The 25,477-nt window shown below is 40.4% G+C and overlaps 1 protein-coding gene across 10 annotated transcripts in view; it reads left to right on the forward strand.

Annotated features, from left to right (window-relative positions):
- The window catches only part of adgrl3.1 (adhesion G protein-coupled receptor L3.1), a 125,765-nt gene that overhangs the window by 10,462 nt on the left and 89,826 nt on the right, over nucleotides 1-25,477 (forward strand). For all 10 annotated transcript variants that reach the window (XM_069697415.1, XM_069697417.1, XM_069697416.1 and 7 more), the window contains exons 2-3: nucleotides 4,116-4,195; nucleotides 22,596-22,761. In XM_069697415.1, coding sequence (XP_069553516.1) covers nucleotides 22,602-22,761 — 160 coding nt within the window. In that variant the 5' untranslated portion in view covers nucleotides 4,116-4,195; nucleotides 22,596-22,601. The remainder of the gene's footprint in view (nucleotides 1-4,115; nucleotides 4,196-22,595; nucleotides 22,762-25,477) is intronic.

Consider the following 25,477-nt stretch of genomic DNA (forward strand, 5'->3'; position numbering starts at 1 on the left):
AAGGGCGAGGATGACTAGATGGTCATGCTTGATGGAACAAAGATATTAGCAGACATAGTTGAGATCAATAGCTTCATAATGTATGTTTATATCATTTGCACTGTTTTGTGTTTTCCCCTCATGTTATCGAGCTGACCAGCCTTGTCTGGAGTGTAAATATAGCACCTTACTCTGCCTAAGGTTAAATCCCCTTTGACTGGTTGGTGATTAATGCACTGTGGCTACTTTTATTCACAATGTGTGACTCGAAAATACGCTGTGTGGTTTAGTTTCTGTTGAGGACATTCCAACTAGTTTTAGATCAAATGTGGTGAATCGTCGCCCGTCAATTTGTCCCAAACCTATCTTCCACATTTTGTAATAAAGTAATTTTACCACCTGTGTTTTGCAAGGGAGCCTGATAGTGTCACACAAAGACAGATGACTACCACTCTGGCCTGTGGGCCTGCAGTAATAACTTACATGGACCACATGTCTGTTTTCTAACCATGTGAGAAACTGTATGTGTCTTTTCCTTCAGTGTGCTTACATCGGTTTTGAACCCTCTGATTGGCTCTGGGTCCGACCGTATATACTGTATATACGTATGATAGATGAGGGCATCCATCATGTGCATCTAGATGAAAGTGAGAGGGTATTGGTCTAGGGTTTTTATTGTAGATTGAGGAAAGCCTTTGATTAATGATACTTAGTCTTTTTGAACCAATCTTTGTGGAAAATCATATATCAAGCAATTACAGTAAGCTATTTTTATGGTTATCATGATGTATGTTGTGTGTCTGAATGTCTAAGTGTGCCTGTGCACCATTGAAATGAAATATCTCATTGTCCAGGGTTGAGTACAGTTGATTACAGTTCAACAGTTCACAATAACCGGACAAATCAAAGTTATTTTGTTTCATCATGTACACCTCCCTTCCTCGTCCCCTCTCTCTCTATCTCTCTCTCTCTTGCAAAGATTTATGTAGGGCACATAGACAAGAGTCTTTAAATTTACGCCTGGGTAGACCATATACACTATTGCTCCATATTCTTCATGCCTATATTGAATTTGTTGAAGCCCAGGGGGAGAATTGTGGTTTTAAAATTAATATATAGGGGACTCCACCCTTTAAAGGAAGGCCTTGGCTTGTTTAGATTCAGCATAAATCTCCACCAACTGCCATCCACACAAATCCTCATATGTTACAACGCAATCTGTTGTCTGAGGCATAATTACAAAGGGTAATACATGACAAACCATCATGAAAGCATACTGTAGTGTCATCCTAATTACATACAGAGGGCTGATGAATAATGGCGATGACATGAGACAGCATTACAACCACTGCCTCTCGTAATAGAAAACACCATTGTTTCACTGTGGGAAAATGGGCAGCATCTATCATGTGACATCTACTCTGTTTTTTTCCAGAAAGACATTGACCCAAGAGACTTAAAAAAATTTAAAAAAAAAAAATCTATCCATTGTTCAGGCAGGCTAAAGCACCAAAACCCTCACGGCCAGTTTACCTTCTTAGCTCGTTGTAATTGCTGTAAGTGTTCGCTGTCTCTGACCCTCTCGCCTTCATGTGATCAAAATCTTGCATCTATCCCCTCATATGTACTCGGACAGTAAATCTTAGCTATTCTCTGAAGATGGTCGCCAACTATCAATTTTTGTACAATGTCCTATAGAAGGGAACACCAGAAGTCATACAGTTGGCCAAATAATATTAATACAGACATTATTCATAAGATAGTATTGTTAACAAAATGGTTGCATTTGGCAGCAACAAATAAGATATTTACAAAATGAGACGTGTCTCGCTAGCTTATCTTTAACCACCATGTAGAACTGCAGTTTTATCCAGTAACTGCTATTTATTTACTTATTAACTGTGCAACCGCTTCATTTCAACTCGGTATGAGAGTTGTACGTGCATCTTTCTGTCACTGACAGTATCGCTAAGGCGACAATATGTTTTTTTTTTTTTTTTTGGTCTTGTTTTTCTTCCAAGCCCAAAGCATGTGAGTTTGCGCATGTTTTTCTTTACAATAAAGCTCTGCGTGTAATAGACACGCCCGTAGACAAAAGGAAAGGATGCGGTAGTTATGCCTGGATTATCTAGGCATGAGAATACACATTTTGCTTTAGTGGACGGGCGAGTCTATCACAGGCTTTGCCGTGATACCCGGTTGGAATGATAGCCCTGGACATTGATTGTGAAGACTGTCATCTTTGATTATGAATGTAATTCCGAAGGATACCGGGCTGATAGGCATAACTAAAGACTTTTTTCAGCTAGTTGTAGTATTTACACATTGTTCCTTGGAAAAGTGTTGATCGTTGCCCTCTGACAGCTGACAAGAAGACAAAATTCGGATTTAATGAAGAATTCCCTTTTCAGGGGTGATACAAAGCCGTGGTGCACCGCTGATGTATGAATGGACTTCTGCAATGGCTGCATCTTTAATCTTGTCTTCCCTTCTTTCTACTTGTTCACAAAAATGAGTCCTAATGAAAAATCTCATTCCCTGCTGAGTTCAACTACTTATACAAAGCTGGTCATTCTGCATCCAAACCCTTTTCTTTTCCACCTTTCTTCTGAGAGAAACAAGCCAGACATGAAGGAAGGTGCCTTATAGGTGGGGGAGCTTATGATCTAACTTATTACTCACCAATTCTCTGTTGCCTCTGGAAATTCTCCTGCATTGTATTGTCCGCATACACATAGAACATTGAGGGTATACAGTCATTTGCCTGCATACAAATAAATACATGCGAACACATGCATGTAGAGAAACACAGAACAGTGAATCCATCTTTTGTTGCCGTCTCTGTCCACCCAACCATAAGGATATTGCTCATAGCCTCCTGTACTGGCTAATAGACCCAATTACTGCACAGCCCTGCTCAAGAGCTCCACAGAGGTCCAGGCTGACACTGTATGGATGTTTGTGTGTGCATGCACTTGTTTTTGTGTGCCTGTGAAAATCTTGCATGGCACTAAGAAAAAGACTCTCTAAAAGAAGATTCAAGGCCAAACAAATACATGCTATTTCCTTGGCTTCATCAGCTTCCTCCCCGGGCACAGCAAAACACACACACACACACACACACACACACACACACACACACACACACACACACACACACACACACACACACACACACACACACACACACACACACACACACACACACACACACACACACACACACACACACACACACACACACACTGAGATTGACCGTGGTGAGATGCGGCTGCAAAGTTTATTCTTAAAGAAGTTGGGGAGGCAATGGATTAAGAAAGAGGTAATAGATACAATTTGGAAACAGAAAGGGTCTTTTAATAAAGACAAGACAAGAGAAGAGAAAACCAGTGAGAGAGAGGGAGATGGAGATAAATATAGTGAAACATACAGTGATGGAAATATGGGAAGATTTAGAGGCAGATAGGAAAAGAAGACAAGACACAAATAGACAAAGATATGAGACATTCTAACTGTGAATAACTGCCATTCTGCATTGTAGATACAGAGCTCACAATTTCCCCTTCTGAAAGGTGTCTCTGGCATTTGGCAGTGAAATGCCGCCCATATAAACCAGTTATCATGGCTTGAGAGAGCTTTTTAGCTGTAAACTGCCAGCGAGCACTGAGATAGACCATTATAGACTTTGATACCCTGACACTTAAGAGGTCATTACGAGGCAGAGCGCGCGTGCACACACACACACACACACACACACACACACACACACACACACACACACACACACACACACACACACACACACACACACACACACACACACACACACACACACACACACACACACACGTGCATGTGTAGACAGGCACACAGACACACAAACACTAAACAAGCAATCACAAGCAGAAGTGGCTTGCGAACTGTCTGGTTCTTGTGTTTGAGTGGGTTATGGCTGTTCACACAATCTGGAGGGGGCCATTATTCACATTGCACCCCACGTTCACTACATATTAGAGCTATCTGTCTCTATTGTGAAAAATGACAGGGACTTCAGTTCACTGAGCTCAAATAACCCCTACTCTCTCTCCCTCTCTCTTCCTTTGTGTCTCTCCATTTCTGCTCTCTCGTCTCTTCAGGACTTGGATATCCAGCTGCCACTGAGATGTGATTCTCTGCGGTTTCATTTCACTTTGACGAGCAAAGCACACTCTAATAGGTAAGGATATGTGTCCCTGTATTTCATGCGTACTTGCTACAATACACACTATTTCACCCTTTCCTAATTTTAAACATTTAACTGAGGATGTTGACTCAGATTTCATTTTTATTTACAGCAGGCTTATTCTGGCCTGGGGGATAGTCACGCAAATATACACACACACCTGGTGTGTTGTTTTTGCAGAGTCTACAGTATGCAAAAAGCTTTTTTAGAGCCCAAAAATGACCCAGTGTTCTCCCTGGAGATCTCAGGGTTCCATCTGTGCCAGGAAGTGCTCTAATTGGCCCGACAAATGTGTCCTCTGAAACTGCTAATCCAATCAGATATGACCGAGCTTCAAAATACAGAACAACAGGCAATATGCAGTGAATGCAATAAGATGGGAAAAGACAGAAAAGAACCGAATAGAACAGAATTGGTAGCGTGAAGTCAGTTTGCACATTTAGCCCCTTTAGAAAGAAACTGAGTTTTAATTAATTGCAATCAGCTTGCTGTTCATTGAAGGCATCCGCAGGAGTGTAACCAGAAACACAACCCTTCATCTGCCCATGAAGCCACTCACCACAACCTATTTACAGTGTATTTACAAGCTGAGCAGGACCTGTAAAATGTCAAATTTACGAGCTCCTTTTTAATTAGAAATACGGTGAGCTGATGAATTGCACATTCAATTTATTGGCAAAAGTGGAGCGTGCAATTCTTGGGTATTGACAGCTGGTCTGGGTATCCTGGTTGACATCAGTTTTTTACTAAGAGGGGAAATATATTGCATCTTTGCTGTATAAATACCCTGAGGTCATGTTTTCATGTGGGATCCTTTTCTTTATTGATTGAATCAGCTGAGAGTAATATGAATGTGCATGCTCTCTCTGTCTCTCTCTCTTTCTGTATGGTTTGGCAGTCTGCTTTGTAGTTAGTTAAGTTTTATCCATTTAATGGCCAAGGTCATTTCACTCAAGAATTCAACCACTTGGATAAGAAAAATAAAAGCAACACACAAGGACATGTGTGGGACAAGAATCTTTAATAAGTAATTTGTGTGAATAAGAGGGCTAGTTTGGAGGTTGTCATGCAGAGTTGATAATTAAGGCTTTTAGGTCAGATGTTTTCATTTTTGCTTTACATTAAAACATTTTATTCATATTTCTTTTAGTTTTCATTCATTTAATGTAACCTTGTTGTCTGCGTTGTTACAATGTTTAATGTGAATATGGTGTACAGGAATTTGTGGGTACATTTTAATGTACTTCCTGACCAGTTTGAGTCACCCTGCATGCTTTCCTTCCTTGCCTCTCATATGTCCCTTAATGCTTGCTTTGAAATCTAATTCTGTGATATCGAGGCAACGTTTTGTCTTTATTTCACCGAAACAATGAGTGAGAAGAAAGAACAACAGGAAATGGGATATATCATTCTTCGTATGGGGGAAGTGTTTTTTTTCTCTGTGTGAAACAGGTGTTTCCCATTCCGCATGCACAAACACACAACCTTCATTTACCACATTCCTAATGAGAGAGCAGATTGAAATACAATCCGTGTAGGTTTCTTTGGTTAACCAATGATTCCATGTAAAGCGAGTCACACGGCAGTACAGTACACATACAGTATGCATGGATATTTGAGCAGATGAAAACTTCCTTGGACATGGTGCATTCATAAGAGTACACAATATACTCAGTCATAACAAAGTGAGCAAGGGTTGAAGCCCAGGTCTGAAGCTGCACAGAAAAGTGACAATCTTAACAAGCTTATGTACCTCCACACGAAAGAGGAGAGCAAGTCATTAAAAAAGATCACATACATGCACTTACACACACACACACACACACACACACACACACACACACACACACACACACACACACACACACACACACACACACACACACACACACACACACACACACACACACACACTCTTCTCCCCCTCGTTGCCACCCCCCATGAACACAGCCTTATTGTCTCATAGTGTGACCTTTGCCTTGAGTTGAGAGGCCTTTGTCCTAAGACAATAGAGTCCATATTGTAACCCATACCAGTCAATGTCGTCCACACAGCTGCCACAGAACGGCTACAGATTGTTCAGGGTCCAAGTTGAAGGCTTTGAGGCAGGCACTTGTGTGTGTGTGTGTGTGTGTGTGTGTGTGTGTGTGTGTGTGTGTGTGTGTGTGTGTGTGTGTGTGTGTGTGTGTGTGTGTGTGTGTGTGTGTGCGCGCGCATGTGTGCGAGTGTTGTCTGTTGTCTGCGAGTGTGTTTTGGTTTGTATGGTCTGTGTCTGTAAGATGGAAGCCTGTTTTCCACAATCAGCAGATGGACCTGTGCAATTAGACTCAGCCCCTCTTCATGCAAAGATCTCCACACATCCACATGCATACGCACGCACGCACACACCACACACACACACACACACACACACACACACACACACACACACACACACACACACACACACACACACACACACACACACACACCTGATGAAACACATGCAGTGTGTCGTAAATGCACAAACAAAGACCCCACAAGTACACCGCGTACAAGCACAAATACATTGCCACAGAGTGCAACAGCACAACCCCCAATACACCCTGTGCAACGCAGAAGCGCACACACACACACACACACACACACACACACACACACACACACACACACACACACACACACACACACACACACACACACACACACACACACACACACACACACACACACACACACACACACACACACACACACACACCACATTCAGGGCTGGGCGTGAAGCAGATGTCTCTGAAACACTAGACCTTATGGAGGAATGAGAATAGAGTTCTCGTGGTGTATCAAGGTGAGGCAGTAAATTCATATTATAAATTATTGAATTTTAAGATAATGTCCACAGATTTTGTTGCTGTTCAAGTGAATTATTATAAACAATCATTTATTAGAAAATACCAAAATTGGATCACCGTTCTGAGCTTTAAACATACAGTAAAGGTGAGATTATTTTTGTCTTCAAAAAACTATGGTTCTATATAGGTGTTTAGTTTTTGTTTGATTGTAAGTATAAAGGGGACGTTTGTTGATATATGTGTGGCAGTGAAACAGCGCCACATCATAGAATGCTTGATCATTTAACATGTGATTGGCACATACATATTTATGTTAGAAAATGTGTTTTGTGTATTTAATCAATTCTTTAAATAGTTAGTTGATTAATCACTCCCTCCAGCACCTTGCAATGTTTTTTGTAATAGTTGCTATAAAAAATGCTTAATTTTTCAGGAGAAATATAGCAACAAATTTTTTTTTTACCCAATAAACAAAGAGTCTTATGGAATCCAGTGCTATTATAATAAATATACTGTACATCACAGAAATAGTTGGATAGAAATATTTTAGTTCAAATTTTTCTGAACTTGAATTAAGGGCTCAAGATTACAATATTCTTTTGCTTTACAAAACAGACTGTGACTGTAACATCTTCTGTAAACATAAGTGCTTTAAATTATGTTCATTAATGCAAAATATTTCCACATCTACAACTGTAAAGGTCTATAGAACTCATGTAATTGAACACATACTGTATGTTCTTCCGGTCAACCGGCATGTGATTTGCTGTGATGATAAGAGGTTGAAGAGCATTGCTGACAGTCAATGTGATTTTTTTTGTTGATAAAGCAAGTTTTGTTTGAAAAGGCTAACTTTGTGCTGTCATGCTTTCAACAGAGTTCGTTGATAACCTTAGTGTGGACAAAATATGGGAATTTGGTGAAATTGCAAGCTTCCTCAGATTTTATCGGTTGAATTTGCATTAATTATTGCGGATCGCGGTTTCCTTAGAGGACTGATTATTTGGTTTTTCAGTGTACTGTACACAAAATAATTTAGCATCTACTTTGATCATTTGATAATCAGTCATTTTTCAATAAAAAATGCTGAACATGCTTTTCAATTGAGAACGAAACACCTTTTTTTGCCATATATGTTAGTAAACAACTGTTGATGTGATAAAAGAGACAATTTTAATCTTTATTTATAAGCTGTGGGGAATTCATGTAAAATTTTTCTGAATTTTTATTGGCAAAGTGATTAATGGAGAGCATATTTTGCAGACGAACTGATAAAAAAAAAACAAATCAATAGTTGCAGTCCCTTCAAACATTTACAACTATCAACAATAATAAGTGCAAAAGTGTGACAGAAGGCCACCAAACTGTCTCAGAACACCATCTCCACATTTAGCCTCACCATTCACGTATTGACCTGCAGTAACAGATAGGCTCAGAGGAAATGAGCTTGTGACTCAAAGGTCATGGTTCAAATTCTGAGTAGTATAGTAGTTGTGAAAATCCTGGCAGTTTAAATCCCTCAACAACTACCATCAGGGCTGCGACCTCTGGGCACTTAACCTTTTACTGTTCCAGTGGAGCAGCTCTGTGTCCAATAGTGCGAGACTGTGTGGCTGTGCTGTGCAGCTCCCAGGTGTGACTGTGTTAATGTGTGAATGTGGTCCGGCCTTCTCTCCTCTCAGCTACTCTCCCTGAGCCATTCATGCAAACATGAATGTGTTCTTTCTTAGTCAATGAGCCAGGCTAAATGAAGCTTATAACTTCATAGCTAACAAATGTGTGGCATTCTCGGTTATTATTCCAGAAAGTGGTGTTACTGTATCTGCAATATTGACAGTAGCAATAAATTCTGTTGGTCTTGCATTGGTTGTATGATATTAGACAATGCCTGTTGTCTGGTGGTTATATCCTGTTGACTGTGCTAAAGATAACAGTCTCTCCCTGATGCACTCTTTCTTCCCTACCAAGATCGAGACATGGCACCAAGGGAGCAAAGACACACGCGTACACACTTACCTGATCAAACACATGCAGTATGACGTAAATGCACAAACAAAGACCCACAAGTGCACCGCGTACAAGCACAAATACATTGCCACAGAGTGCAACAGTACAACCCCCAATACACCCTGTGCAACGCAGAAGCGCACACACACACACACACACACACACACACACACACACACACACACACACACACACACACACACACACACACACACACACACACGCACACGCACACGCAAGCACACACACGCCCACCTGACAAGAGGGAATAGCCCCCAGAGATTCTCTTTGTCAACAACTTGGAAAAAGCAGCTATTTAGAGCCGACTGTATCCCGGGAAGGATAAGCCATCTTATTTGTGTGAAGAGCCTGTGAGAAACAAAACAAGTTATGGCCGTTACTGTCACTCTTCATTCTTACCTCATGCTTCTACTATTTGTGGTGTTCTGCTTATGAACCGATGCTAATTGTGTAAGGTGGAGTATATTGTGAATGTAGATTTCCATCGGGCTCGGTGTGATGCTGAGCAGATGCACTCACAGCTGTTTTCCCTCCATGTGTCTGTTTACCAGTTCAATTATGCCTATCGTACGCTGTAGAGATTTGTTGTATCTGGGCGCTTCAGCATGGATTCCAATAAAATCACTAATTAGTGAAGTATCACAAGCTTGTGTTAACAAAATTTTTCCTGGCTAATTCAGATATGTTTGATCTATTTGGAAGCATGAAAATGTTAAAAACATGCAAACATCCACAACAATGAATTATCATGAATCATGTAGGAGATGTCATGGTCAAATGTTGTAATCTCACTGTTCTGGTTGATTCTTTAAAAGCATGTGTTGCACATGCTGTGCTAATGTTCAAGGAAGAGCAACACTTGTTTCACATTTCACGTCTATATATCTACAAATAAAGGAATCTCTCTTTTCCAATATTGTAGAGGTTTAAACAGGCTCCATGTTTGCATGTAAAAAAAGATGCAGACCCCACATATGTAATCTTCACACTCAGTTCATGCTTTTAGAACTTGAATCTATCCAGAATTACTATAGTTTTGAAAGAGAATCAATGTTCAGGACCTCTAGCTACAACCTGAATATGAGATCTGAGCAGCATAGGATGAATTTTTGATCAAATATTTCTCACTGGCACAATTAAGCATTGATGAAACAAGGAGTGAACATCTTCTTTTTGACCTTTCTCTTATTTGGACTTTCTCTATACCCTAAAAAATAAACTATTCTCTTCTTACTGAGGTATAAAATATCGTATGTGACTTTAAAACGTGCTTTAACAACATTAAATTTTGCCATGACAATGTATAATGGATATATGTATAGTACTATAAAGAAAGCCAGAAGCAACAAGAACATAATTTGTAGACTTGCATATTACATATTATCTCTGAATAAGACACGGAAAATAATAAACATTCATTGTGATTCACCTTCTAGCTCAGTTGAATTACTCTATTTTCAATGCATCTGCCTGCTCTGGTTTGTTGATTGGAATACATCAGCACACCAGGGATATGAAATTGCAATAAGATCCAGACCTCTACCCTGCGTGATTTGAATATGAAATGATTAGATTATTGATTTTGGTTATTTGGGTCTCCCGCCTGAGGTGATATTGTGGCAGTGCAATCACCATAGCTGACATTTAGCACTGTGTTTACCTTTGCTGTCCCCACTGATTGCTTCAAAATCCCCGCCCATACATCCTCCTGCAGCTCATTGTATCATCAGTTTTACGCTGTTTCGGAAAAGTGATGGATATATAGCTTATCAAAAATGCAACAGTTGTGGTCTGTGCTGGTGCAGAAAATAACCACGTTGCCCTGCAATCTCGGAACAGTGGTTCTTTCAGGCTTGCATTTCAAATACCATCGTATCTTGTTATAAGGGTGCCTGATGCAATTTATATGGATGTTGAAATACGCCAAAACATGTTTGATAATACAGAAAGGATTTAGCTTGCTCCATGCGACTGATGAGAGCTAGAAGGTATGGCAAACCATTTTACCCTGCGAGCTGAAAACTACCGCTCAGCCTGAGCCCAGCAGGGAACAGTCATAAGTCTTGATTTTTATGTATTAATGTTCCAAGTACATGTCTAGCACTGAATAACCACCGCTGTGCCTCTTGAATCCCACTAAACTTTGAAGAAAATCTCGTCTTCAGTTTAGATTTTTCGATTTTGTTTCCGGAGAGAAGTGGAAATGTAATATCTAACAAAAGTGTTTGCTGACAAATACTCCCATATCACTGTGGACATCTGTCATGAGACATTTTACACATATCACTGCTCTGAGCAGCACTGCCATCGCAGCGACTCAAAAAGACTGTAATGTTCAATGTTTTTTATGATATTTGAAGGAAGAAATTTCTCTTTGTGTCCACCAGCGCATTTTCTTACACATAAGTCAAGGTGACAGTCTGCAAATGAATGTACTGGTCTCTTAGGTCGATCTCTCTGTATTTTCAGTGCCGTTTTCCCAGCAGTTAGACAATCCAATGTTAAGTGCTTCCTTTTATATTTATATACCAGTGTTGGTGCTTATGCATTATTAAATTATGAACAGCCCAGTAAGCACCCCAGACAGGCCTTTTTGAATAAATATTGCAAGACTCTGATACACACAGTTCATATCTGCTCTGTAACGCAAAAGCAAAGGTTTGGTCTTAATGTCTTATGCAGGAATCACTTTTTTCCCCCCAAACTGAATCAGTGGAAGATGCAGCGTTTTTGAAGCTTGCTGATTCTGAACAAATCTTTGAAAGTTTGCATGTGCATGGGATCTAGTATTAAAGGAGTAGGAGGCTCATTATCTCGGTCCCAAGAATCACTACAATTCTTTCATGCGAGGTTGGTTTGAAGTGGAAAACAATGAGTAGAGCACCTGAAAAAGGTTAACATTTTTAATCTTCTTTTCAGAGCAACAGAGGGGAAGTGGATTGACATAGCAGATGATAGTGAGGACAGAGGAAGCAGCATTCGAGAAAAGACGTAATGAGAACAAAAAACGTAGCACAGACAAGAACAGTTAAAAGCAAAGAAGTAAACAAGTTTGGATGGAGGGAGGATAGCAATGAAAATAAATGGAGGGAGAGAAGAGAACTGGAAAAAACAAGAAAAGATAAATGGACGCTGAAAACAAGAGGACGTGTGAAGATTTGAGTGTATTCTCCTGCTAACCAAGCCCGGCCCTTTCATGAGGGTTTGAATCGAGGCCATGAGTCTCGTATCCTGCCTGTTTGTCTGCCTCCTCTCTAATGCAGCATCATTCACTGCTGAGCTGGCTGTTCTCTGTACTGTACAGGACAACTTTCTCCCTCTCTTTTTCTTCTTCTACACAGTCACACACACGCACACGCACACACACACACACACACACACACACACACACACACACACACACACACACACACACACACACACACACACACACACACACACACACACACACACACACACACACACACACACACACACACAAACACAAACTCTGCCTCTCTCTGCCTGCCTCTGGCTTTAAGGCATGGCTTTGACGGATTCATTGTGACAGTACTGGGTTTAGAGCACAGTGACAGAGGGAGATGGGGGGAGAGAAAAGGTGGTATGAAGGAGAAGACAGATGAATCAAAGGGAGGAAAACAACAGCAGTGGCAGTGGAATCAAAATCACTGCATCTCTACTTGACATAATTGATTGTATCAGAGGCAGTTTTGTAAGCCATTAGCTCCCCCCTCATGGGTTACTCAGCTGCACTGCCATGCAGAATTGAAATGCAGCACATGCGTGTGTGCATATGTATGAGTGTGTGCTTATGTGTGTATTTGCATTTGACACAGTTGTTTGTTTTGTGCATCTAATTATTTCTTTTTCTTTTTCTTTCTTTGCTCTTTTTTTTTTATTAGCTTAAATGTTCTTACATCACGCGACTTTTTTCAGCCATAAAAGATGTTGAACTGTTTTTTTTCCACCATGTTATATACTGAGTCTGGACCCCTCCTCTATGTCAATGTACTAGAAATATGCTTCATTATCTTTGACAAGTTGACAAGTTATGAAGTCAAGCAGTGTTTTTACTTTAATCTGATAATTGGGTTGATGCTACATGTACGTTTACAGTGGCATTTAATACAAATATACCAACTTGGAAAAGCTAATAGAATTATGAAATTAGAAGAAAAAATAAATGACTGGGGAAGGATTACTGTATTATATCAAAATGCCAAACCATTATTAAATTAAAAATCTCAAAGATTTTTATTTAAATACATTTTTATTCTATCGACGAATGAGGTAGTACAATAGTGACTGAGCCTGTGGCCCGCTGATTAAAGCCCTTGTAGTTGGAGTGTTACAAACTGAATGCGTTGGATTTCTGTGGTGACATTTCCGGGAAAAATCACAAGCAGCACACAGTTAGTGATGTGTTTTCAATTACCCAGCAGTGTTTGTTACCCCAGATAAGGTAGGCGGATCTAATGCAGCTGCTGACTCCTGCCAACTGACCGACGTCACACAGGCAACACTGTCTGGGATGTGAAGTCTAAAAACACAGCTGCAATTTCTGCTTATCACCAAAGAGAGCGAAAAAGAAATCTTTATGGTTGTTATTTTAACGGGCACTTAAAGTTGTCAAGCCCTGAGTCTACTGTCTGACCACAGACTGTAAATAAAAGTGGACGTAGCTTCTGGATCTGAAAGAGGGAGGCTGTGGCTCAGTCGGTAGACTGGGGTGCACACTAATCGGAAGGTTGGTGGTTCAATCCCCACCTCCTCCTGTCCACATGTCTAAGTTTTTTTTTTAAATTGCTCCCGATGTTGTACCATCGGTGTGTTGTAAGTCGCTTTGGATAAAAGCATCAGCTAAATGAAATGTAATGAAAAAAATGGGGCCAGTGCAGAAGTGCCATAATGTGCAATACCACTGACAGCCACTACGGGTTGGCAGCAAAAAGCCTGTGACTCCTTAACCTCCAATTCAACTTCTCTCATGAAATACAAAGTCATTACTTAATTTCATAAAAAGTTATTATAGCATTGTTAGCTAAAGTTCTTCCTTATTTGTTTTCTGGTGGTCCATTTGAAAATAATAACATCATCCGCTAATGGTGGGCGGGGCATAGTGTCCGTGAGTCCCCAATCAGATCAAGTCACATCCACCACTCGCTCCTCCACAGCTCGTCCTAACATCCAAACTTGAGGCTTCATAACGGCTGACGTCACTACTGGTTGCCGCTTGTATCTGACTTTTGATTTTCTTACCCTCACGTGGTCTGTCCAGTACTTTTTAGTATAGAAGCTGCAGTTTGACATTTGCAAGAGTATACGGGTGTGTCTGGATTTGCATTGATACTGAACCATTGTTGCAGTAAGCGCATATACAGCTAGGGTAAGGCCTGACAGGAAAACATCACTCACCTGCTGCACTGTTTAAAGCCAGCCAATTTTTCATGTCAGAGTTTACTGTCCAGCAATACTTAGAAGATGGACATTGACCAGGAATGAATGGCCGTGATGAGAAATTTGCTGTCCTTTAAGTACACTATACTACGAAGACAGTTACCATAGAAATAGTGAAGTTAAGAAAATGGGTTTGAAGGTCATTTTGCTGAAATGTTTAAAGCTAAACAGAAGAAAAAGGGTTGTCAGCTGCACTCCATGTTTAGATCATCTAAAATTTTAGCTCATCTCATTCGCTTTTCTGATGTTACTTTTCTTCTCCTTTATGAACACATTTAGCTACTTCCCTGTCTGTTACACAATCTAATGAATGTTTTAAGCTTTAAAATAGGTTTTTCAATGACACTAAATAGTTCAGAAAAAAATTGTAAAAATCTATAGCTCAGGATAGATGTCAGATAAAATCATTACATCATATGTTGCGACAATGTACAGAGCATCTTAACAAGGGTAGTTAGCCTTTAGCCCCTACTTTTCCCTCCATTATGATTAGATGTAACTACTGCAATGTATCATATTTATGTGACATAACAAACACTTGACTTTGGCTAGCCTTAACTAACAGTGTTGTAGTAACTGGTTTGGTTTACCTGCTATTTCATTTTCTAAAGTTTAACATACATTTCCATGACACAATATTAGAATATTCCGCCAAAACAGGTGTCCTAAATAGATTCCTCTCTTGTACTCAGTTTTAGTTTTGTAAGGAAACATAGTTTGTGCCATTTGAATTCAGGATGCATGTTTCTCCTAATATGTTCGACAGTTGATCTATTTTATAACTCTTGAGAGGGCTTTCTTTCATGAATCTTTGTCCAAATATTTGAGGGCACAGAGTGATAGGGGGGAAAAAAGATAAATGCCTGAAGTTATTAAGTTGCTTTGAAATTCTCCTCAAATCACTCTGATCGCTTTTGTCACTGCTTCTCTCTCACTATTTCCCGCCATCCTCTCTCTCTCTCTCTCTCTCTCCCTTTGTCACTTCTGCTTTATCCCATCTTTCAATCTCAATTTTTCTGAGCCTTCTCCCTCCCTGACCTCCTCGATGCATCTCTTCCTCCATCTTCCTCCCTCCTCTCTTATCCTTCATCCTCTCTTCTCTCGCTACCTTTCTCCTCTACTCCACGTCTCCTCCTCTCTCAATTCTTCCACATCTCCACCTTAGTCCGTCTTGTCTCATGAGGGAGGGAGGGCACGCAGACTTGATTAGACTGGAGCATTAGAAAGTTCAGAGCAGAACAGAGCGTGGTGTCTGGCCGCCAGGCTGAGAGGAATCAAAACGGCTGTGCCTTACAGACGAGGTCGTTGGCGGTGTATTTTCAGGGTGGGTTCGGTGCATCGGATTTCTGAGAGCGTCCTCGGAGCAGCCAGAGGCAGCCATGCGGAAACTGCAGTGGTCCGGTCAAAGGCAGAGTCTCCCCAGACGCAATTCTCTGACGGGCATAGCATGTCTAACATGGACGGAGAGGATGAGGTGCTCAGCCAAAAGCTTTGAGCTGTTTTGAGTGGAAACCATTTAAAAGGGGTTTTTAAAATTGAAAATGTTTATTTAGTAAACATGTTTCATCTTCTACAGAGCAACAGAGGGAAGTGGACTGACATGGTACTTGAGCCTCTTTTGCATTTTTCTCTCATGCAAAATGCAAAGGAGCCCTGATTCAACCCTGATCTGCTCTCATGTTGAAACAGAATAAATGCTTTGATTAAATTATGAAAAACTACCATAAAAAGAGAAAATTGAACCATAAAAGTGGGGAATTACAAAAATCTACCTTAATACTACATATGGCAAATAGCACTAAATTGCTGCCATTCATTTTTCACTGAGGACGTTCAATCGAGACCACAATGATCAAAACATGTCACACTGATGTGGGGGTGACCTATACCTTTAAGGCTACACTCCAGCACTCTGCAGTACTTTGCTGCTCAGCCACACAAAGGATTTACAACCAGCCCTGTATGAAATAAATTGCCAGCCAGGCCACTTGTCTTCGGGGCACCAATGACAATTGTGCACATTCCTACAGTAAACCAGCCCCTCACACACACACACACGCGTGCACTCACATGTTTGTATGTACTGTACTGTACATCTCTGAAAATAGCCAGTGGGAGCAACCGTACTGCATCTGGCTGCACCAGCCAAATGTATGTATTCAAAGTGAGAGACACAGGCTGACATGACTGTTTGTCTGGTTGAGTTAAGATTTGGCCTGCACAAACATGTGACGTTGATTCAATATTAATTGTGATTTTAATTTGGTCCGAGGGGGCTTGTATAGGAACTCCCCCTTTCTCAAAACACCCAGACACATGCAACAGTGCAGATACATGTTGTGGTCAGGATGTCAAGACATTCATATGGTTGGGAGCTGACAGTATGTTTTCTTTGGGCCTCTGGTCGCACCGAGGGGCCACTCACTGCTAATCAGTATCTTAGGCTTCATCAGCACAAGGGAATTGTGAAGGCAGGCTCTCTATTCAAAAGCACTCGTGGTGGTTTGTGTTTAAATGTGTGCAGGCCTGTTGTATGTGTGTGTGTCTTTGTTTGCATAGAGCATACTTGGTATTAATGTGTGTTACTGCGCTTGTTTGCACATGCATGTGTCTTATGTCTCTCATTATAGGCCACAGGCCAGACTCCCACCAGGTTCTATCCTGATTAGTCATCTCTTCAGCTCTACTCTGCTAAATTAGATACCTTTGTGTTTATGTGTGGGTATCCATGTGTGTGCGCGCACATTGTCCCTCTAATCAAAATTCTCCAAGCCTGTCTACCTGCGCTGATGATAATTTGCTACGCTACCTACCCACTCACACTGTATCACCCACACAACCTAATTCTAACACACACACACACACACACACACACACACACACACACACACACACACACACACACACACACACACACACACACACACACACACACACACACACACACACACACACACACACACACACACACACATAGAAATGGTCCATGGTGGTTAAACCTACCCCGGCCAGCCAACTGGAGGTAATTTACCGTAGCTTGGCGGACACATGCCATTTTACTGAACACGGTGCATAACCCCCTGAGCTTTGTTCCACACAGACTTCTCTCCAGCAGAGCAAAGAATGAACAACTGAACACACTAAAGAGAGGGAAGAAGAAAAGAACAGGTGAAGAAAAACGAAGTGAAGGAAAATAGCAAGGGGAAAAAAAGCATGCATAAACTGCTGAGCTTCTGCTGGTGAAATTATAGCACACTGTGAAACAAACTGGTATGACTAAATCAAATGTGTATAATAGAACATCAGAAGATATAATAAGCATCAGTCTTTTATTATTTTTTGACAAAAACATCAAATGCTTCCTCTGACAGTACTTTATCAACAAATATCTTAATAAATCATTTCTTCAAATTGAAGGGTTTGACTAATGATGAGCATGTTTTGTTTCAAAACTGTCACTTCTGAAGAAACTCCTGTCTTCTGCTCTAATTAGGGAGAACATGGAAATACGGTTTCAGATGGACTGCAAAACACTAGAATCTGTACAGTATCTACATATTTTCCACTTTTATTTTACTTTTTTTGCTTCTCAATCGACAGCATTGACTGCTGACACACACACACACACACACACACACACACACACACACACACACACACACACACACACACACACACACACACACACACACACACACACACACACACACACACACACACACACACTATTCTTTTAGGCATTCGCACAGGGTAGACTACAAATGCAGCATGGACACATTTGAGACTCTCTGCCTGGAGGCTGAGGGAGTAGGGCATCTGGTCTCCTAGTGATAAGCATGTGTGCACGGAAATGTGTGTGTGTGTGTGTGTCTGAATACGCGTGCATGTAGGTGTGTGCGTGTGACGCATGTTGACAAGGTAGCCCAGTCCGGTCAGCACTCATTAGTGAAAGAGAGAATCCCCGAATGAGGAGTGCTGTGACAGGCAGGACTCTCGTTAGGGGACCACACACACACACACACACACACACACACACACACACACACACACACACACACACACACACACACACACACACACACACACACACACACACACACACACACACACACACACACACAGGGTCAGAGTGCCTTGGTGCACAGAATCAGCCCAACTTCAATTAGTTCATGGATGCATGCAATATAGTGTGTGAGCGTAGCGGCCTTGGCAACAGCTCTGTTAATGCCAACCCTGTAGGAAATAAAGATTCAGGGCAGAAAAATATAGGACATAGAGACCATGTCACTCACGCATGCAAAACTACTGGGGAGCAGATTGTCCCCTTGGTACACTAAATAGTACAGTGCGGTTGTTAACAGTGTTAACTGTACCAATTTTACACACTATATATACTTTAGTGGCTGAACAGTCAAGGCAGAAACATGTAATGTGTGTTTATATATGTGGAATAATTAAGAGATGTGCTGAGCAGATATGAGCGCAACAGAGATGGTTAGAAACGGCAGGTAAATCCAAAGATCCAGGGACACATATTTGTTTTGGTCTGATCCCACTTATTATTTGATGTTTGGCTCAGTTTTATGCAGATGCTGCTTAGGGAACGTCTCCAGTGAGATGTAACTAGCTCAGGATAGAAAATATTGAGTTCATTTAAAAAAATAAAAGTGGCTTCATTATTTCATCACTTTAACAGTGAGTAGGTTCAGACAGGGCATTCGATTTTCGACGAACCTTATGTTCACAATCAACTGATGAATACGGAATGTAAACACATCACATATGCTCTGATAATTACCACCATTACTGCCTGTTTATTCATAATATATCATCCAATCAGCACATTAAGATAATGAATGAAAACATGTTAGAAAAACAGGGCAATGCCTGAGGTGAACACCGTTGTCTATGCATTATGGATTCAATAAATGGAACATATTTTTTATGTCATTATCTGAGCATATGGAAACTGAAACCCTGCTGAATTATCAACAGAACTTTAGTGATTTGAGTTTAGATTGGTGCAGGACTACTCCAGGCTATCACGCAACTATTGTCTGTGAAGGCCCCAGTGAATATGGAGGAAATGAGAGGGTTAATTAACTGATGGGTGAGATGTTGGTGGAGCATACGGGGTGATGGAATAGCTTTTGAATTATGAAACAGTGGAATGCTGTGGCTGGTGGCGTCCGGCCATATGTCAGTGTATGCCTCCTCTGTCTAGCTGGGGACAGCTGGTCAGATTGCTCATGTTCAACCGAGTTAGGGACCAATCAATCAAAATGGGGCCGCTTGTTCAGTTGTTTAAGTGGAGGGAAGAATAATACACAGGAGTCTATTGTGAGTCTATCACTTTAGGGCCATTAGGGATTTGTCAAGAACTGTTAGAAGATATGAAATCACACTCCAATGGAATCAGTTGCACCACCTGATGTTTACCAAGCTGGATGTGTTTGTAGGTGCAGCAGTCAGGGTTATTTTGAAGAGCGTATAACAGAAAGCCAGAGGTGATCCAAACATGCAGTTTTGACTCTTCGTCCCTCAGTCGCTTCTGTTTTGTTTTGTGTAACCAATCTCTGCTGCTGTTTTGACCAATGATAGATTTTTGTATCCAGGGACCCGCCTGGTTAAACACAGGTCGCATCATAACAAAGAATTGTGCAGCATCTCTATGATATTTCTTACTATCATAGGTGAGTGTGGTGATTTTTAAACCCATGAAAAGAAGTGGCTGTTAAATGACAAGTTTTTACAGCTCAATGAAAATGTAAAGGAAATGTCAAGTCTCTTTCATTATCCAGAGCTAAAAAATTATATTCTATAATAAACTGAGTGTAATTTTTCTCTATTTATTGCTGGAATTCTACTGTTCAGACCTAGCTGAAATTTAGTTTAGCCTTTGTTTTTATCATTATTTTGATTTTATTTTCAATTTTAAGGATTTATTTTGACATCCAAAAAAAGAGCAGACTCAAAGCAAACAAAACCAGATGACTACACTGCTCTTATCACACTGTATGTCTCTGGTCTGTTCCCAGAGATTCAGAGTCTGATGTGCACATCTGCCTCTGTGTATATCCATCTGTCCTGCTTGTAGCATGAGTCTTTTTGACATTGTAGATGTTTAAAAGATGCAGTATACATGTGCAGTATGTTTCTGGAAGTTATAAAAACAAGGTCTGTGTCATTCTGACATTTTCTATAAATATATATCAACATGTTTTCTGATAACAGGACCTATAACATATATCTAAGGGACAATTGCAGCTATTTGCCTTCACAGCATTGCTTGACAGAGATGGCTGGCTATTGTCTAAGTCTCTGCTGGGCCAAAATGATCTGGTCACACTGATCAATAGTCTCTGTTACAAATGATGTATTTCCCATGGCTCTGGCTGTCTGCTTCGCTCCATCTGTCCCCGGCTGTCGCAAATTTCTGCAGCCTCTCTCTCTTCCAGCAACACACACACACAAACAAACTTGACATGCCTGTTATTCTGGAGCTTTATATGGGCTCCTTTTGAAGCATGAACATTTAGGCACAAAATAGGGTTTCTGTTACCTTTGAACTATTCCCCCACGGGAAAAAAATATGTTTATTTGACATCAACTAGGATGATTGCTTTGTCTTCTGCAGACTTGATGCAAACATACAACTACTACAGTGGAAATGTGTAAACATCCTACTTTATCATAATCTAAAAGTGAATTTGGGACTACAGAAAGAAAATAATTAAGTTACTTGTTTGCTGAGGGAGTGGGCGAGTGAGCAAGTGATTGAACAATGCTGGTCTGTTCAGTCAGTTCAGAAAAAGGAGGAGAAACGCTGCTTATCAGCCTGTCACTGACATAACTTATCTCAGAGACCATCCTCTTATTAATTGTTTATCGCTGATGGACCATGAAATGAACAATTAGATTGGGACATCAATACATTTCACACTTTAATGCTGATGTGGAATAACAAGTGAAGTGAATCCTGATACAAGTAGAAGCATCTTAATGAAAACATGAAGCCCCATTTTATTGTTTTTCAATTTTTTTTTTATACAAAGTCAACATTTAGCATTTAATCTTGTATTTCCTTCTCAGATTTGTTATCTTTTCATTCCATGAGAAACAGTCGTAGAATGACGTGGGAGATCATTTGAGACCCCACAGGGACAATAAAAAGACTATTTTAGAACAAATGAATGAAGGGCAAACTACCTAGCTCATGTCAAAACAAGTTGAGAATTGGAAATAGTTCAGCAGCTATGTTGACTTTCAATGTGTATACATGATTGAGAGATCTCTTTTCAATTTTCAACCTTAATCTTGCACTTTTCTTAGAATGATGTGCTTTTGCTGTACAGCAGTGTTATAAACAGTCTCTATAGTAAATTATTATTTTTCACCAACACAAACATCTTTCATTTTAATAATTTTACTTTACCTGATAATCCACATTTTTCATACTGTTTATATTGTTTTAGGCTAGAGTTATTCTCGGGTTTTTATAGCATCTATGTGCATTACTGTTATGCCTCCTAATCCTTCAATGCTCACTGTATTTCTTTCAGTATTGTTTAAGACAGTCATTGATTACTGTGTAGTCTACTGTTATATATGTCTAGAGGAAGCTGCACTGACCTGAGTAAAGGGCTGTTTGTTGAAATGTCAATCCGCCGTACACAGAGTGCAGCATAAACCTTTCAGGTGGAAGAACAGTTTGTTGTTTAAGCAGTCTGTCAGTAATAATCAGGAAGCTTATTTGTTGTTTGAAAGAAAATATTCAGACAAACTATAGATAAGCTCTATGTAAACTGTTTAGACATTATAGAAATTCGTAAAGGAATGTTTCAAGGTCTAATGATTGCTGATGATACTGACAGCAGCTGCAGAATTTGAAGGAGGATTTACAATATGTGTGTGATATAGTGAGCATACACTTGTGCAATGGTGTATACACTGTGCGGAGTTACATATACAGTGTATATCATTTTTTAACCATATGTCTAATGGACTACTTGGGGCATCTTAATGTGTTTAGATGTGGCAACCAAGTGAGCAAATCCTCTCGGTGTGTCAATTTGCAGGCCTGTATGGTGTCAGAAACACTGAGCTGTGAGAGAAACGGCTCACCACAAGACCGTCTGGGCTCAGCAGGAAGTACCACCATAACTGCTTCCAGGTCATCCTCAGACGTCATGTGGGCCAGATGCCTGCTCTTCATCTCGACCTTGATTGCCCCCATTGCCATCGGTAAGAGACCGTGTTACTTATTACATATTACTCACCCAAAAACAAATTACATTAGTAACAATGGTTGATTGCATTGCTCTATGTATTATTTTGTTACTTAGTAGAGCTTTATTTAGTCACCTGAGCAACAGAAAATATAAATTGTGGTTGAACATACAAACAGCCTGTGGTTTGGAAGTATTTACTGTCAACATCCAGCTTATTGTTAGCCCATGTGACTGCAGACAAAACTCCAGTTTTTCAGCCCTGTTTTCATGGATGTTTGACATGTGACATTAAAACACAGGTGTAAATAATTAAAATGAATTATTACAAAACAGTGATGGTATTTGTCGCAGTGCTATTTTAACATGATTTCATTATTGGTTTATTTACTTACAAGCACACTACATGCTGAGACTTCAGTTCCACATGTTTTCATCTACTATGTAAGAAAAACAGATTTATCCAAACTACAACCTTAAGTGTGGTATTTTACTGCACAGCTTTGACTGCGCATGCACCATCACACACCCAAAGACTTACTAGAAACATAGCAGCTGCAAAACTAATGAAGCACACACTGACTTATTAATTTACATGTATCCTCTATCTTATTCCTGTGCATATTTATAACACACACACACACACACACACACACACACACACACACACACACACACACACACACACACACACACACACACACACACACACACACACACACACACACACACACACACACACACACATGCTCATTGCAGATACAGCCGCAGTAGGTCATCTGTATGTTTCCTCGTCTCCCCTGCGACAGTAGGCTTTGAAGACTCCAAGAAGGAGCTCTGGCCCACTTGGACTTAATCCTATTAATGGCTGCTGTCAATCACATTGTGTATCTGTGAAACGCACTCACTCACTCACTCACTCACTCACTCACACACACACACACACACACACACACACACACACACACACACACACACACACACACACACACACACACACACACACACACACACACACACACACACACACACACACACACACACACACAAGCATATACTCGTTCACATGTCTGTTGCCATGCATGCACACAGATGATATAGTGAACGTTGAAATGCTGTACACCCACATAGACACAGATCCCTCTTAAAAACTCATGGATGAACACACACACAGGAAGTTCTCACAAGCAGCCAATCAGACACACAAACACTGAGGGCTTTGCTTGAACACCAAGAGATGAGTTTCAGTCAAAGGTATTTGCATCAAGGTCTAAAGAATAAGTCGACATATGTAAATCATGCTGTTTATACTTAGCAGGGATTAGTTGAGACAAAGACAGTTTAGCTTGAGGACACACAGCAGCAAGCACTCCATCTTCTCCACCGAGCCGTGTCTTGTCATTATTTCAGGGTTATGAAGACAAATATAAAGGAACAGGAAAACATGAATTTTCAAATAGGAAAATGTATTTTTTTTCTGGGGCTTAGAGGACATTTCTAGCATGTACTGATGTTTTACCTGTCAGACTGGACATGTTCATGTTGAAATTAGCTACAGGTGTTCAAAAGTGAAGGTCACTGTAGTGAACCTCAAACAGATTGTTGAAAATACATGCATATTCCAAAACGTTAAAGGAAAATGTGTTATTCTATATTTTTCTTGCCAGAAGATCCTGTGAAAAGCAACATATATTAATTTCTGAATCCTTTCAATCTTCCCAACCCTCAGCTCCAAGGCTATTTGCCAATACTAAAGATATAAAATATAAATATATTTGAAGAACTGTAATTCCTTGAACATGTTTGCTCTGGGGTTTTTGTAAAATATTACCCAGAGATCTGTCGATACTGTTTGATGGGAACTATTTAATGCATGGGATACTACATGGGATACATGCCCACGGTCATTCTAATAAAGAAGGTATTGATGTTCATTAAAAAGAAACTACTGACTTTTAAAAAATGATACCCAGTGCAACAGTGTAGGAAAAACATCTGTGCATATTATTGTATTCAGGAACCTCTTTAGTCAGGGACCTTCTACCAGCATTCCAAGAGAAAAGGGCCCTGATCAAAAGTTATCCTTGATATAATTGCACAGATGGTTTCCCCATCATACATTGGATGTCAGCCCCTGCACCTCCAACTAGCATTTATTTGGTGAGCAGTAATCTGTATTTGACATAAACTGAGAGTACAGAGAAATGAGCTTGCAGCTACACAGACAATAAATATTGGGATCAATTCATTTATCGATAAAAAAAACACACAAAAAAAACAGTAAAATATTGTGCGCCTTACCCTTTAAAATATCGTCTGCACTTACAAATGCATTATTTTGCTCAAGACAGAAAAGGCACATTTCAGACACCTGCGCCAGCCAAATGCTCTGCCAGTTCAAGTGAGAGATCACCTTTTAAATCTCTCTCCTCTTCCCTCTCACCCTCTCCTTCTCCTTCTCTCCATCCTTCCAACTCTTTCGCCACTCTCTTGTTCTTGGCCCAAATGTAAAAATCGATATCCTTTTGTTTCAGCCCCCTGAGGCAATGAGAGTGTCTGAATAAGATTGTCTGTACTGCCCGTGGTTGCCAAGTTTCTGTCACCACTTACACAACTAATGACAGACATATTAACATGCACTTGCCAGCTTGCACGTTATTACATGTTGGCAAAGACACAGAGCTAAATGTGGGCACACACTGCATGTGCATGTGAAAAAAATGACAGAAATA

This window comes from Brachyistius frenatus, unplaced genomic scaffold (assembly GCF_029030835.1).
Source record: "Brachyistius frenatus isolate BFR_SWC_R1_liver_20210118 unplaced genomic scaffold, ASM2903083v1 Contig_23, whole genome shotgun sequence".
Lineage (NCBI taxonomy): Eukaryota > Metazoa > Chordata > Actinopteri > Embiotocidae > Brachyistius > Brachyistius frenatus.